This window comes from Amblyomma americanum, chromosome 1 (genome assembly GCF_052857255.1).
Source record: "Amblyomma americanum isolate KBUSLIRL-KWMA chromosome 1, ASM5285725v1, whole genome shotgun sequence".
NCBI lineage: Eukaryota > Metazoa > Arthropoda > Arachnida > Ixodida > Ixodidae > Amblyomma > Amblyomma americanum.
In genome coordinates this window covers 193,837,679-193,852,684 of record NC_135497.1, presented here as the reverse complement: position 1 = coordinate 193,852,684, position 15,006 = coordinate 193,837,679, and the positions used below count along the sequence as shown (strand labels likewise).

Sequence of the window (15,006 nt, the reverse complement as noted above, 5' to 3'; positions counted from 1 at the left end):
AAAATCTGCATCAGCATTCACGGAACTTGTTAAAGGGGTACTGAGGACAACTCCATGCAATTATTCTTCTCAGTATGAATTGATTCTTTGGCTCTTTCTGCATATGCTGGTGTTTGTCCAGCACCAAAATACTCATTTATCACCAATAAAATTGGATTAAAAATTTTCTCGCTAGTGCATACCAATAGTGATATCCTATCGAAAAGGATGTGCTGCCTCCGTTTTGAGGTGGATGGTAGCGTAGCGAAGCGTCTGGGATCCACACCCGAAAATCGGTGTCGATACATGCATTTTACTTGCGAAATCAGCCAGCCATGACGATGCCTTATTTCGTTTTTTGGCCTTTTCTAGCTTATAAAGTATCTGTTTTTGGTGAGAGTGGTCTCTTTGTGATTAGAACACAGTACCCTATTGATACAGGCCAACTTCAATTTGTCTTCAGTTTACCTTTAACAGTGCTCTGTGATTGAGCAGCGCACGAGAAATGTCGAATTGTGACAGCCTGTGAGATGACAGTCTAATCGAGACAGATAATGTAAAGCCGGCCTCCTGTTGTTGCCTCCTATCAAATTCATGTAAGCCTAACCTTTGCATCTGCTTCACACAACACCATTACCGGCTTTCGTAGGGGTAGATTACAGAGTGCTTCACATATCCTCAATTTGTACTGCAACTCTCGTGGGAGGTAATAACAAAAATTCCTGATAGGTCAGCTGCCACAACCCTCGTCAGAATTCCTAGCAGGGCTTCCAAAAGTAAATCCAAAAAACATGATGACCATTCTCTTGATGGCACAAAACACTGCAAACATTGAAGTTTACATTCCCTTTCAAAAAAGTGCATGTCTACAAGACTGCAAGTGGTAGGACTAACAATAGGCCTCTTATGAATGCTTTTGGAGCAGAGAAAATCACAATCTGTAGCAGCAATTTCATGTTTTGTCATAGAATAAATTACATTTTACAGTGAAACTCCACCTTTTGCTGCAAGTAAAAAGTTAAAAATAAAGGCTTGTGGCAAAATTTTGGCTTTTGAAACAAACAGGGTTCACTAGGACCTCATTTGCATGCAAAAAAAGAATCTCTTTTAATGGTTCTAGTTTCATGAACACAACTGCAAGCAATGCAGCTGGCCGGAAGACATTCGAGGAGGAAGAGTACGTCGCTGGTGACACCGAAAAAATTGGCAGCTTGAGCTTCAATGCAAGCAGGACAATCATTTCTACTCTCCATCGCTGCATGGAGCAAGTGCCAACAGAGAAGTGCCGCCCCAAATACAGAACTGTCACAGAGATACAGCCAACTTAGCGCCCGCATATCAGTCCCATTGCACTGTAGAGCATGCGATAGGCCCATAAATGCCATCACAGTTGAAAAAGAGGCAGCATAGTGATTTGAAAACAAAGTTTTTCTTCTGAGCACATCAACAGCGTTTGACTGATTTGAGTTCTTAGCTCTGGCAGTTAGATAAAATTCCACATACAAATTTTAATGCTTCTTTAAATCGGTGACAACAGTGGCTGTCATATCCGATGCTGTTCACAGCACAGTTTCACAAAAGCACCAGTTTGCTTCAGTTTCAGCAACATTTTTAACTACAGTCAAACCCGCATATATCGAACTCGCAAAAAAAACGGAATTAGTTTGATATATCACGTTTAAAGAAATTGACAATGTACAAAACGCACCTCATCAAGAACTGTTCTTTACTTCCTAAAGACATGTACGGCGTGCATATTAGCACGAGAAATAGTAGCCGATTGTCTTCTGCTTTTTCGCTTTCAAAGAATTGTTTAGCATGCACTTTTCAATGTTGTCGAGTGACTGGGAACAGTCAAGTCCACAGCCTTCTATGGACGCGCAGTGGCAACGAACAACACTCAGCGCATGAAGTGCTTCGGAACACGTGGGCGGGTTGGAACTCGTTGGGTCTTCGCAGTTACTGTCGCCGGCGAGATCCCTAGCCAGATCGGCAACAATATCTTCATCAGCGAGCTCTCCGCTAGTCGCAACATCGTCGTCAATGGAGAGTCTGTAGCTGCAGTTTCATCACAAACGGCACCTGGGAACTCTGACAGCTGTGTTAACAAGTCGTCAAGTTCCTCCGCCAGTTGCAACATCGTCGTCAATGGAGAGTCTGTAGCTGCAGTCCCATCACAAACGGCACCTGGGAACTCTGACAGCTGTGTTAACAAGTCGTCAAGTTCCTCGAGTGGTTCATCGATGTCGAGGGGTTCATCGCAACTTTCAGTTGAGCTGGCGACAGCCTCACCGGAAGCACAGAGTCCACAGTGACGGAAACAATTTCGAATTGTTTCTTTTTTGACGTTGTTCCACGGGGCATTCAAAATCGTTATTGCGCCCGGGAGGTCAATTTTCAACTCCCGGCCAGTGCGGAGATTTAGCCATAATCATTGCACAAGGTGCTTTCTGTAGCCTGCCTTCAGTGCACGAATGACACCTTGATCCAAAGGCTGCAGCACCGACGTTGTGTTCGGTGGCAGGAAGCAAAGCTCTATATTGCTGACACTGACCTTACAATGGTAAGCAGAACAATTATCAAAGAGTAAGCAGACCTTTCTGCCTTTGCTTACCAGGTCATCATCCCAGGACTTCAGCCACTTGCCAAAAACTTCACTTGTCATCCAAGCTTTTCCGTTGGACACGTAGGTCACCGTAACAGAGAGTGCATTCTTCAGGCACTGCGGCGATTTGCTCTTGCCAATCACAAGTGGTCGAAGCTTGCTCGATCCATCGACGTTGGTGGCGAGCAACACAGATATTCGGGCTTTGGTAACTTTCCCGCCGTGGGACTTATCATCACGACACGAAAGCGTTTTGTTGGGCAGCATTTGCCACAACAAGGCTGTCTCATCGGCATGAAATATATTGCGGGGATGATATCTTGCCGTGATGTCGCTTTAATTTCTGTCAATCCATTTCTGCACACTGCTGACGTCCACCATGCGGCTTTCACCGGTGACAGCCCGGCCGACAATGCTGTGGCACTCTTTGAAGCGCTGCAGCCAACCTGAACCGCCTTTGAAGTCGGGTCTGTTCAGTATGAAAGTGAGATCCTTCGCTTTCTGCTCAATTATGGGGCGAGAAACAGGGATGTTCAGCGACCTGACATCAAGGAACCACTTGTACACTGCTGCCTCCACGTCTTCATATGCAGACGTGCGTACTCGGCGGGCGCCGGTAGCACCAGGCCTCTTGTCCGCCTTAGCCCTAATGTCGGCCTTATTTTTCAAGACCGTAGTCAGCGTGCTTCTTGGGATGTTGTACGCTGTGGCGACATCAGACTTCTTTTCTCCACGTTCAACTCTTTTGATAATCTCCATCTTTGTGGATATTGTAAAGTTCTGCCGTTTCACGGCAGGCATCTCGTTAAACAGAGCGGACGAGCACTATGTTCCGAGGACACGACTTGCAACTGAACTGCGGGCAGGCACACGTGCCACATGGCTGTGACAGAGCGAGAGATGGGTCGAACCACTTTTTCTAGGGGGTGGCTGTCTGAGGGAGGGAGAGCCGTGTCACACACACGCAGTTGGGCTAAACCACTCTGGGAGGGAGGTGTCAGCAGCTGGCCCGGCTGCTACGAGGGAAAGCCAACTTCTGGGGAAATTCTCCGGTGTTGAAGTTCGATATATCGCGTGCGGCTGCTATTTTTGTTCGATTTAACCATACTTTTTCCTATATGTTCTCATTGTAACATTACGGTGTTCAGAAATTGTTCGATATACGAGGTAATTCGATATAAACGAGTTCGATATAGTCGGGTTCGACTGTATACTCGATTCATGAACTCCTCGCAGCGCCCAAATGGAGCAGCCAACCCACTGCAATTCCAGCCAGCACAGTGCTGTGGTCAAAGGTTTAGCTGTGCAGCTGACAGCATCTATTATAGTCGGATACAAACCAAGAATGAAGCAGCGGGTGCCTTTCATAGGAGGCACTCCAGCCAATGGCGTCAACCGATTTTCATGACATTAAACCACTCAAGCCAAGGTTAATCCCCTTTCATCTGCTGCCCCCTGCGACAAGAATAACCACAAAGTCATGAAAGTCAGTCAGTTCCACTGGCCAGAGGGCCTCCTCTGAGGGGCATCTGCCAGTTTGTTCTTAAGTTGTATCTAACTTGAGAGCGCTGAAGGTTGCACTCGGCTCTAAAAGGTCCAGTATGTATAGTACACCAGTTTGCTTTGCATTTCACCTGGAGGCTGTCTTTTTGGCATAATGTGTTTTATTTATTCATTCGTAACCTGTTTCTGCACTACTTCTCCAGCAAACTAACCTTAGTGAACGTTTGTACATCTTAGCTTTGGTCGAGGTAATGGCATTCGATATAAACTTCATTTGTCTTTGCAGCTGCCTTGTCTGTGCGCGCAGGTGCACAGCAGAACTATTTAGTAGTATACCTACTGACACTGGATATTTACACTTGACTGCCTCAAAAATAAGTTGTACTTTAAATGGCTAGGCCCTGTACACAACAAAGCTCTCCGGCTTTCAACTGGTGAATACAGAAAGTTGCTCTGCCAAGCCTGCTTGTAGAGGTCAACGAACCATCTCTAGAACACAGAAGAACTGCATTGCGCATAGTCCCTCCAGAATATTAGTCAATAAAGAATCTAGAGTGACCAGGCCAGTATGGTTTGAAAAGATGTACCACAATCTTGGCATACTGGACACATTACCCTCTACAGCACAAAGCTCTGACCCACTACCTCCATGGTATAGATTCCACAAAATCTGGGATCTCATTCCCACAAGAACTTATCATGCAGGAATACCTCAAACTAGGGAAGAAATATGGCAGCTATACTGAGTCTTACAAGGATGGTTCAAACGTTTTTGAACCATCCATATAAAACTCTTGTATATAAAGCTTGTTGCTTTGGAAGTGCAGTAATGCAAAATGACCAGGAAAAAACAGTATAAGGTTTCTGCAGTGCAGAACAATTTTCACTGGCGAATGTTATGCAGTCTGTCTTGTAATAAAAAATAGTCACAAAATCGACAAAAGTATTATCTACACTGACTCCCTAAACATGTTCAGACTACTTAACTACAGTAAAAGCTCATTATTTGAACTTCAAGGAACCGGAAAAATGTTCGAATTATCCGAAAGTTCTATTATCGAATGACCGTAAAAAAAGTAACAAGAACCCCTTGCATCACAGTAAATTTATTTGGTGAAAGACTAGGCAATCGTTGCTTGCTCTTGCGATGAGAACAGCGTGACAATGACTATTTTTAGTGGTGGAACTCAACTGCAACTGCGTCTCACACTTCACAAGTGGCAGCATCATGTGTGGGGAGGCTTCACCGCACGAACTGCGAATGGGTCATGATGAGCGCATAGTTTCGGTGCACTGGAAGGACGGAAGAACCACACGGACAGGGATTCTTCCGAAGTGGAGAGGGAGGGAAGAGAGAGAGACGGTCGGCAGGTGGGGAGGTGGAAATATCCCCCTAAACACCACCTACCATGGTTGGCAGATAGAGGCTTCACCCTGATTCTGACGCCGCTGCTGGCCAGTATTTGGCCTCAGGACCCCTAATGCTATCGCATGAACTCTTTAACCACCAAAATAATTCCCAGAAAACGTACCGAAATCACCTAATTTTCTGGCAATTGTTGGCGAAAATGACCGTTGTCAGGCTCAAAACGCATTTTTAATGGACAACTACCGCCCTCTAGTGTTGAAAATTTCAACCAACGCAACTGCCAACCATAACTCGTCTTTGGCAGTGGGAGTTGTGCAACATCGAGTGGGTTGAGCGTGACTCATCAGTAGCGATTATTGGTACAGTCGAGCCTGGTTATAACAAACAGCATGACTCACCGGAATTTATTCGATATATGAAGTAGTTTGGTACATAACCAAACCTGCTTATAATGGATTTCATTATCAAGTTCGTTATACCACGAGATTGAGAACAGTCGAGCGAAAACACCAGCTTTGTGGCCGCAACAGCCGTCAGCGTTCGGTTACACTCTCGTTTTTGTTTTTTTGTTTTTTGTCTTAATGGCAGACTTTAGGGGTGTGCGAATACTTGAATACGAATCGAACATCAAATTTTCAAATAATTCGATTCGCGAATCGAATACTTATTATTTGGGTAACCAAATATTCGGTATTCAGATGACTGCGCCAATGCGAGATCTGCCATTCCTCCTCCCTCTCCCAATCCTCCAGCGCAGTCTTCGGGTTTTCTGATCATGCGACACACATTTTTTAACGCAACAGCGTTAAGGGCCTCGTGTCGCAGAAAAGCTGGTGTGAGCGGCGTTGGCCGTGAGCGAAAAATCTTTCCCCTCCCTCCACCTCGCAATGTACGCCACTGCCTTAACAGATAGCGCATGACGGCAGCGCCCCCCGCTCGTCTCGTTTGGGTGCAGTGGGGCCGTGCGGGCACGCAGGAATCACGCGGTGAGCGGAAAACAATGCAGCACACATCCAAAACGCGTTCACCACGAAGCTTGCGGTTTGCTGCCCGTTCGTTCAGCGTGGAAGCTATGCTGGCGTTCGTGGCATCGGGTTTGTTGAGAACGATGTGCCGATGAACTACGAGTGCAACTTGAGTCCCGCGCGTTTCGGCAAGGCGCCTGGCAGCGCTTCTACGCGGTTTGCCGCTCCGCGCGTCCGTTTCACCGTACGTAGCAGAGCAGTTTGTCTAACAGGCAAGGCGTCATGCCGAACGGACGGTGGCGTTATGTGGACTCCCTGGCAGTGCTGCAACATGCTGTCGCGTTCCACTCTTAAAGGCGAAGCTTAAGCGTCCTTCAATTTTTTAATATACAGCTGCCGAACAGCAGGCGGAAATAAATTCTCAATAGCACATACGTATTAGCCCTCATGACACAACTGAATCATGAACAGCCAAAAAAAAATACACCACTTCACGCCGCCGGAACATCGCTAGCAGCACAGGTCACGAGCGACACCAACCACAGCACAACACAAGCCACGGTAGGTGTGCACCTTTAAAGACTTTACCTATTTCGCTGTCAACACGCGTGGAACTGATTTTCCTGTGAAAGTTTGTTGTGAACGATGGTACGCCGGCCTGCGAGGTCACTAGGTCTATTATATTCGCCTGCACTACGTGAACTGGTTCTCGCGGTGCTGCACTTCGCCATTCGTTTCAGCGGTGCAAGATGGCACCGTCTGCACGACGTCATTCGTTACAAAAAAAGTGCAGACGTTGAGCAGATCTAGTTCAGTAAAGTGCAGGAAAACTGTGCACCTCTTCAGTGGTCGGTGCCGAAATGGTGCAGCTGCAGCCGCCATAGAAGCAGACAACTGCTTGCACTTTGCGATAAACGTCGGATATACTCAAAGTATTCCACTCGTCAATGATAACAGTGCCTCACATGGGCCCGCCGACTGTTATGGAACGTGAGTGGCCACCCGAGAAGGCGGCGACGGAGGTGGGGACGGCGGCCCTCGCCAGCACCTTGCATCTCTCGACCATTGTGCTCTCAACGGACCCGTAACTGGCGTCTTTCCTTTCTACTAATAAAGTTATATTAGTACTCGAAGGCGGTTATGTTAACTAAAAAGTAAACACGTGCATGCAGCGCATGATGCACGTTGTTGCAACAACCGCTTAGCATGTAAGTCGGCGGCGCGCGCACACCTCAGTCGTGTTCAGTAAAAGAACACACATGCGTTTCACTTAGCTGCAGCAAGGTTGCATCGAGGCTGATTCATGGCAACACTTCGTTGCAATGTGCTGTTTGAAAATTCTTCATGCAATTCGGAATGTTGGCGGCCGTTGATTTGGGCGCCACGCTGCTGGCTGCAATTTGGTGACGACGCCAAGGCTAGCAGACGACCAGGCCTGCACTCGACCATTCGTTTTGGAAGTAGCCAATGCCCATTGCAGCACTTGAGCTGCTGGAACTGGCTCTGCACGCTCGAGGCGCCGCCGCGGAGCTTTACAGAACTGGTGCAGGGAAAGCAGGCAAATCTAATGGACCTACTATTAGCGACCACGAAAAGAGCAGCGTTTACTCCTAGTCACCATTTAGGTCACGGGCCATCCTATTCCAATAAAGATTCATTCATTATGTTGAAATGTTTACTTTTCAGAAGAGAGAGAAGCGTGCTGCATCTAGAAAACAACAGCACTGAATAAAACGGATGGTGGCATTTATGAATGCACGCAGCGCCACCTGTCGAGTGCAAGAAGTTTCCCACTCGTGGTTGTACGCGCGCCCACGGCGCCGCGCTGTCCGTGCTTCACATGTTCGCGAAAAAAAAAGCAGTCAAAAGATGGACCACAGTGAAGAGACGAGGCACACACACACGACGACGCTTCACAGTTCCGTGTCTCTATGGTTCTGTTTTGTTTTCCGTGTCTCCGCGCTGTTTCGTTCAGGTCTGCAGACCAAAGGCACGAAAGGATTGTATCGGTTTGTGTGGAGTGCCTGTCTCAGCAACAAGGCTGATCACACGAAAAGTGCGATCTGGAAACATTTCGTCAAAGATAATTCACAGGAAGCGACATGCAAGACTTGCAATGCCAAACTTTGGACGCCGTCGGGCAAAACGACACCGCTGGCGAACGGCCTAAGGAACAAACATTACGCTTTGCACAGCGCGTTTTTGGTGGAAAGTGGGAAGCGAACAAGTTTCGGTAGCATCGCAGCCTTCTATCAAATGTAAGTTCGACACGGCCAAGGAGTTGTCGCAGCGCCGAAGACAAGAAATCACGATGTGGATTGCGCGGATGCTGACAATCGACCTACAGCCATACGACTTTGTTGAAAGCCGAGGGTTCAAGGAGTTAATGCATGATGTGGAGAAGGAGGGGCGGCGCTGCGAGAGGGGTTTCGGAACGCCAACGAGGAAATTTCCGAACAATCATCCCCTACCTGTACAGGGACACTGTAAGCGCTGTCAAGCGCCGAATTCACACCGGACCTGCAGGAAGGAGTACAGTCTTTGTCGTTCACCAGTGACATGTGGACGTCAAGGTGAAACCAGTGCTACATTAGTCTCCCGTGCCATTACTTGACCTCGAACTTCGAAATCCGAGCGTTCACGTCGGGCAACCAGCACGTGATTGACAGTCACACTGCATGCAACATCTTAGCACACCTGGAACCAATGACGAGTGAATGGGATCTGCCACTGCAAGTGGTATCTATTTTTGTTGTGACTGACAATGCTCGAAATTTCCGCGACGCTCTCCGGGACTTTCAGTGTACTCCCGTGCAGTGTTTGGGCCATACATAGCAATTGGCCATCAAGGATGCCAAGGAAGAAACTGCAGGAGTGCCTGCCATTCTCAAAAAATGCCGTGCAATAGTGGTCCATTATAAGCACAGTGCCCAAGCTGCAGCAAGACTAAAGGACTGCCAGCGGCAGATGGAGCTGCCCCTGCTCGAGCTCGTCCAGAATGTAGACACCGAGTGGAATAGCGAGCCTGACATGCTGTCACGTGTCCCTCAGCTTAAAGAGGCAGGTTGCCTTGAACTCGCTACCTCTGAGACAGTGGTATCCAGCCTGATACCACAGGAATGGAAAACGGTGCCAATTGCATCAGCAACAAATGACCTGAGTGGGCAGAAGCATGCAACCTTGTCTTCGGTGATACCATTCCTTTACGGAACGCACATGGTGCTGAAGGACTGTGCTACAGTGGATGACGACACGTCACTGTTCGCAAAAAATTGAGAAGAAAGTGTGAAGGAGATTTCCTAACCACAATGAGCAAAAAGAGTACATCATGGAAAATGGCATGTGACCCACGATTCAAAAACATCTTCTGTACTGAAGCTTTACAAGGAACAAGGCTTCTGGAACATGCATGGAGTGAGCTGCAGAGCTCGCCAACCCCACCATCAGTGACTGTGCTCAGCCCTCAACACCTACAGCACAAAAGCAGCGTAGTGCCAGCATATGGGACAATATCGACAAACTTGCAATGTCATCTGGGAAGAGACACAACCGTGAACCAGGTAACACTGATGAATTTCAGCGGTACCTTCGAGAGCCAGTTTGCACCAGGGATGAAGGCCATTTGGCGTACTGGAGGAAAACAGGCAAGCAGAACTTTCCCGGTCTGTACAGAATGGCCATGAAATACCTGGCTGTACCAGCAACGCAAGTTCCAAGTGAAAAACTATTTTCTACAGCTGGCAACACTGTCACATCCAGGCGAGAAAAGCTGCTGCCGGATCACGTGCAGCAGCTGCTTTTTTTTGCATCAGAACTTATAAATTATAAGCACATCAGCAAATGTTTGAATAAATTTGTTACTATTCGATATTCCGTTTTTTTTTTCTTGATTCGATTCGATATTCAATTCGAGAGGCACTATTCGGTATTCGCACACCCCTAGCCGACTTGTTTCTAAAATTTTTAAAACTACTAAGTGTGTTCCTGGCAATTTGAAGTGCACTGCAACATCAAATTTCTTTGCGCCATGCTCGACGCGCTGAATATTCAATTTTCACTCTGTCAGGAAGCGGCAGGGCTAGCCACAGCTTCATCACCACCTTAGCCACATGACACATTCGCTGGGAAAGTGCAGAAAACAGCAGGTACAGAATTAGCAGCAACGGCCGGAATCATGCCAGCTGCTGTAAGGCTTGAGCACGCAACGTGAAGAAAGCATGCAGAATAAAAAAAAGCTAACTGTGATTGAAAGCAGGCAATTTTTCAGTAAGGCACTCTGCAACTACTGGCTCTGCAGCATGTTGGTGCGCTACCAAGTTCCTGAGCGAGCTATTGCAGCCAGCACACTTGACAAAACTGCTGCGGCAGCTACTCGGCTCGCTGCAAAGACTGCCGGTAGCGCTGTGTCTTCCTTGCAGACACGCATACCACTGTTTAAAAGAACGGGCCAAGAGCAATGCTTTAAAAGCAGGAGTACGTAGTGCCAGAGATGTCACATTGCTTTTGTAAGCCACTTTTCCCTTCTCGCCTGTCACCTGACATGGCCCGACAGTAGTTCTTTCTGGTTCTGCCTGGTTCATCTTCTTTCCTAAAGCGCGATAGGCCTGAAGCTGCCTGCGCGTAGTTGGTCACGTGGGGGGCAGCTGCAGAATAGGAGGGCTGCAATGCAAGGTAGGGCAAAGGTGCAGAGTTTAAAGAGGGCTCTCTTTTCCTGAACAGGCCCTCAGGATCAGTGTGACCAGGCACAGCTGCCAGGAGCCGGCGTGGCCTGCATGCTGTCGTGCTTGGGTGCAGATTGATGATGCACGCTCGGAGTTCGATATATCTAATGTGCAGTTCATTGTAGAAAGTATATTTCACATGAATACTGATGAACAGCTTCAGGTGTTCAATACTGTTAACCCCCGATTTAACGAAGTCGGTAAAATCGGCAGTTTACTTTGTAATACTGAAATTTCGCTACATTGTAATTCATCTCCTAGCATGCTAAGAATCTGCCAGAAACTTGCTGTGGATGAATCAAAGGGAAAAAAACCTTTATTTGCGATTAAAGTGGTCCTGCCCTTTCTTCGACAGCAGCAACGGTATTAAGCGAGTCTTATGTTGCGAGCTCACAAACCGCCTCAGCACGTCTATCGCGCCAAACATCTCGTGGATGACAAAAATTATTGTGGGACGATAAAAAGAATGAAAAATAAATTGTCCCTGCCCGTACCAATAAGTATAATGGGCTTCTCGTGGATGACGGGAACAACACACTCATCATGTCATGTTTTTTTTGTTTTGCGGCCATCATCATCCTTCTGCTGAGCACACCGCTGACACGATGACGCATTCCGCCACTGCGACCTCGTGTCCAGTGGCTTCACAGTGAGCCACGCCGTCCTTGCCCCTCCTCTCCCTTTCCTTACTCTCCTTTTTTTCCCTATGTTGGCGAGAGCAAGAAGTGTCCTCCAATCACCAACCAGTGCAATGAAATCAGGCCCACCCCTATCATTTCTGCCGTAAATGTGTGTGCTTATTTTTGTGCACAAACATCGTCTGGGTGAGAAGAGAGGTTGTCAGGTGTGAAGCGCACGATGGGCTTCGCAGCTGACGGGTGTGCCAACAGCACTGACCTCAGCACTCTATTTACCAAACTTTAGTCGTTTGTAAATGCAATACCTTTGAGCACAGGCAGCGTGTCACATTCAGTGCCAATTTTGGGCGAGATAGTGAGAGCTACAGGTTGGCCTGGCAGGATGCCAAGCTATGCAAACGCTCGTCCCAGCCTTGCCTGTACTACCCCAGATGGCGTGGTCGGCGGCGCGCTCACCACTATGATCATCGTCATATTTGCGGCTGCCTATGCACTGCGTATGTGAAAGCTGGACGACGCCCATATCGTACATGCTCCGATGTGCGCTTCTGCACGCACTCCGTTCAACCACTCGCGCCAGTGATACAATTTTTCCTAGTGTTTATTTCATTTCGTTACATTGAAATTGCTGCAAAATCTACTTCGTTACACTGAAGCTAAAAATACATGGTGTTCAGTTGGCGCGTAAGTTATGAAAACTGGAATACTTCGTTACATTGAAGATTTCGTTACAGTGAAGTTTGTTACATCTGGATTGAACTGTATAAACCATAATTCGTTCTACCCGGGTTCATTATAATTGGGTTTGACTGTATCTTCCATGATGTGTACAGTTCCGGTAGGGTTGTTGGTTAAAGGGTTAAGAAAAGAAATACGATTTTAGTGCCTTTACTGCATGACTAGTCAGTTGGACATCTGCAGAGCGCTTGGAGCCAGAGAGAAAGCAAAACTAAAAAATTACACCAGCAGAAGTCGCTGCAGAAGAAAAAAAAAGAAATAGTTTAAGAAATAAAAACCAGACCTACGCTGTCTTCAGTTGAGGTGGCATAAGCTTGTTCCATGCCCTCACTGTTCAGCTCACTTCACACACTGTGCAATAAATGCCCTCTTTGCGATTATATTCCGACTGCACAGTAATTTTAGCCATTGCTCTCATGTACAAGATATCTGGACGCACCTTGCATACTTGCATAGCCTTTTTGAGGCACTTCTGATAAGACAAATTCTCACACTCCCTTCAAGTCCATAATGATGATGGATTTCCATGGTGCAAGGGCAGCTTGGCTAAGAGTACCATTGCACAAGGTGTTTCACTCTACTCAGGGTGGGGTGAAAGAACCATTTTCCAAGCATTTCACCCCAGACATGCTGAGCACCAGGCCAAAGGAAAGCGTGTACCCACTGCATAGACAGGCACCCGGCGACATTGGGGACTGAACATAGCACCTCCCACATACTAGGTAGATGCTCGAACCACAAGGCCACCACATCGGTCCTTTAAATTCATCAAGTTCATCTCAAAAAGAGACTACGGTACTTTCAGTATGCCCAGATTTTACATTCACAAAATGAACAGCAGAAGAACTATACAACATGCTCTCTACAAGCCTACACAACACAGAGATGAAAATAGAACCGAAAAAGTTAGTACCTGGGGTCCTCGTGCTCTTTCTGATGAGTGCTGTCCCGACGCTTTCCACCACTGCCACTGCTCTCTCTGCCAGGGCTAGAAGTTTCTGCAGAGGCAGCATGGTCTGATTCACGCTTGATAGGCGGCGGTGTGTATCTATCCTGCAAGTACAGTAAAATATACTGATAATATGACTCATATGGGGTCATGACAAATGTTTGTATCATCTGAAATTCATATTTATCAAGAACCAAATGAAATTCATGCATTGAAGCCCAAGAAACGAGAATCCAGTGTGCACCCATATATTTGTAAATATTTATGCAAGCAGATACACTGTCGCAATAAAAAAAAAATGCTATCACTTGGATTTACTTTCAGCTGAAGAGAATTCCGGAGACTGTAATACTGGGCTGATGTGTACTCCCAGACGCCCTCAATCCCTGTGAAGCTGAGGCCATCAGCACATACACAGGCATTCAGGCTGGTGCAACAGCAAGAATGCTTCCAATGCTCAGTGTCCACGGGTGCATACTCTGTGCCTCGAGGTAGCAGCACTAACCTGTTAGACCAGGATATACCTAGCGAAAGCCCGAAGACTTCTGCATCGGAAGAGTGCATCCTCTAGATGCGCCTTTATTCATGGTTAAAGCTTGAGCTATTGTGGCGGAGTGGTAGCGTCTCCGCCTCAAACGCCAAAGGCCCTGGTTCGATTCCGACAGGTTTTTTTTTTTTTATTATTCAGTGAGTGTGTGTGTGGGGGGGGGTTTCGGTGGCTCCCATAGATGCTGCACCGAGTACGTTGGTTAGCGGTCAAGCGCAGGCTCTGTTAAGGCGCATTTATACTGACATCAGCCAAAGTGAGACCGGTCTATACTCCAACTGCGCTTGACCGCCGACACGTTCGATGGCTTCGGCGCACTCTGACCATACTGGCGGAGACTTGGAGCATGTCTATTTCGCACCGAGTGCGCCAGCCGCTGCCGGCTTTGCCAGACCGGTTCGGCTCCATGGTGAGGCGCGCGTTGTGACGTCATGTGCCTCCTTGGAGCACCGCCACGGCGAAATCGCAAGTTCGCGGCCAGTAAAGCTTTCGCTTTAAAATTCCGTGAAGTGCAGCTATGCATAAACACTGCATGACGATTACTTTGGCATTTTTTTTCAAGTACTTCAAACTGACATTTTTGGCAGGTCACACCAGTGATGCGTATTTCCCCGCCGCCACCACTTTCGTCGCACTGCGTTTTGACGAGTATTATCGCCAACTGCATGGTTGGCCACGGATGGCAGCACTGTATCATCACGCATGCATTATAGCCAAACATGTACTGTCACTGCACTGGCTATCTGCATGCTTCTATCCTTTGTCAAAGCAGGACATGCGAGTCACTAGCATTTTAATTTGACAGCATCAGGAGGGACATGAAGGTGAAAACTGTCTGGCAGCGCGGCATCTGTGTGAAGACTCCACCTGCTAGGTGGTGTTTAGGGGGATTTGCCTCTCTCCAGCTGCCACCTGCCAACTGTCCCCCTTTCCACTTGTACGGGAGAGGAGGGAGACCCTAGATTAAGAATGACTCAGCAAAAACAAAAATG

At 47.5% G+C, this 15,006-nt stretch overlaps 1 protein-coding gene across 1 annotated transcript in view; it reads right to left on the bottom strand.

Moving 5' to 3' along the window:
* Positions 1 to 15,006, bottom strand: part of vir (VIR_N domain-containing protein) — a 254,787-nt gene that overhangs the window by 197,504 nt on the left and 42,277 nt on the right. The window contains 1 exon segment of the mRNA XM_077648167.1: positions 13,432 to 13,571. Within this exon segment, the coding sequence (XP_077504293.1) occupies positions 13,432 to 13,571 (140 nt within the window).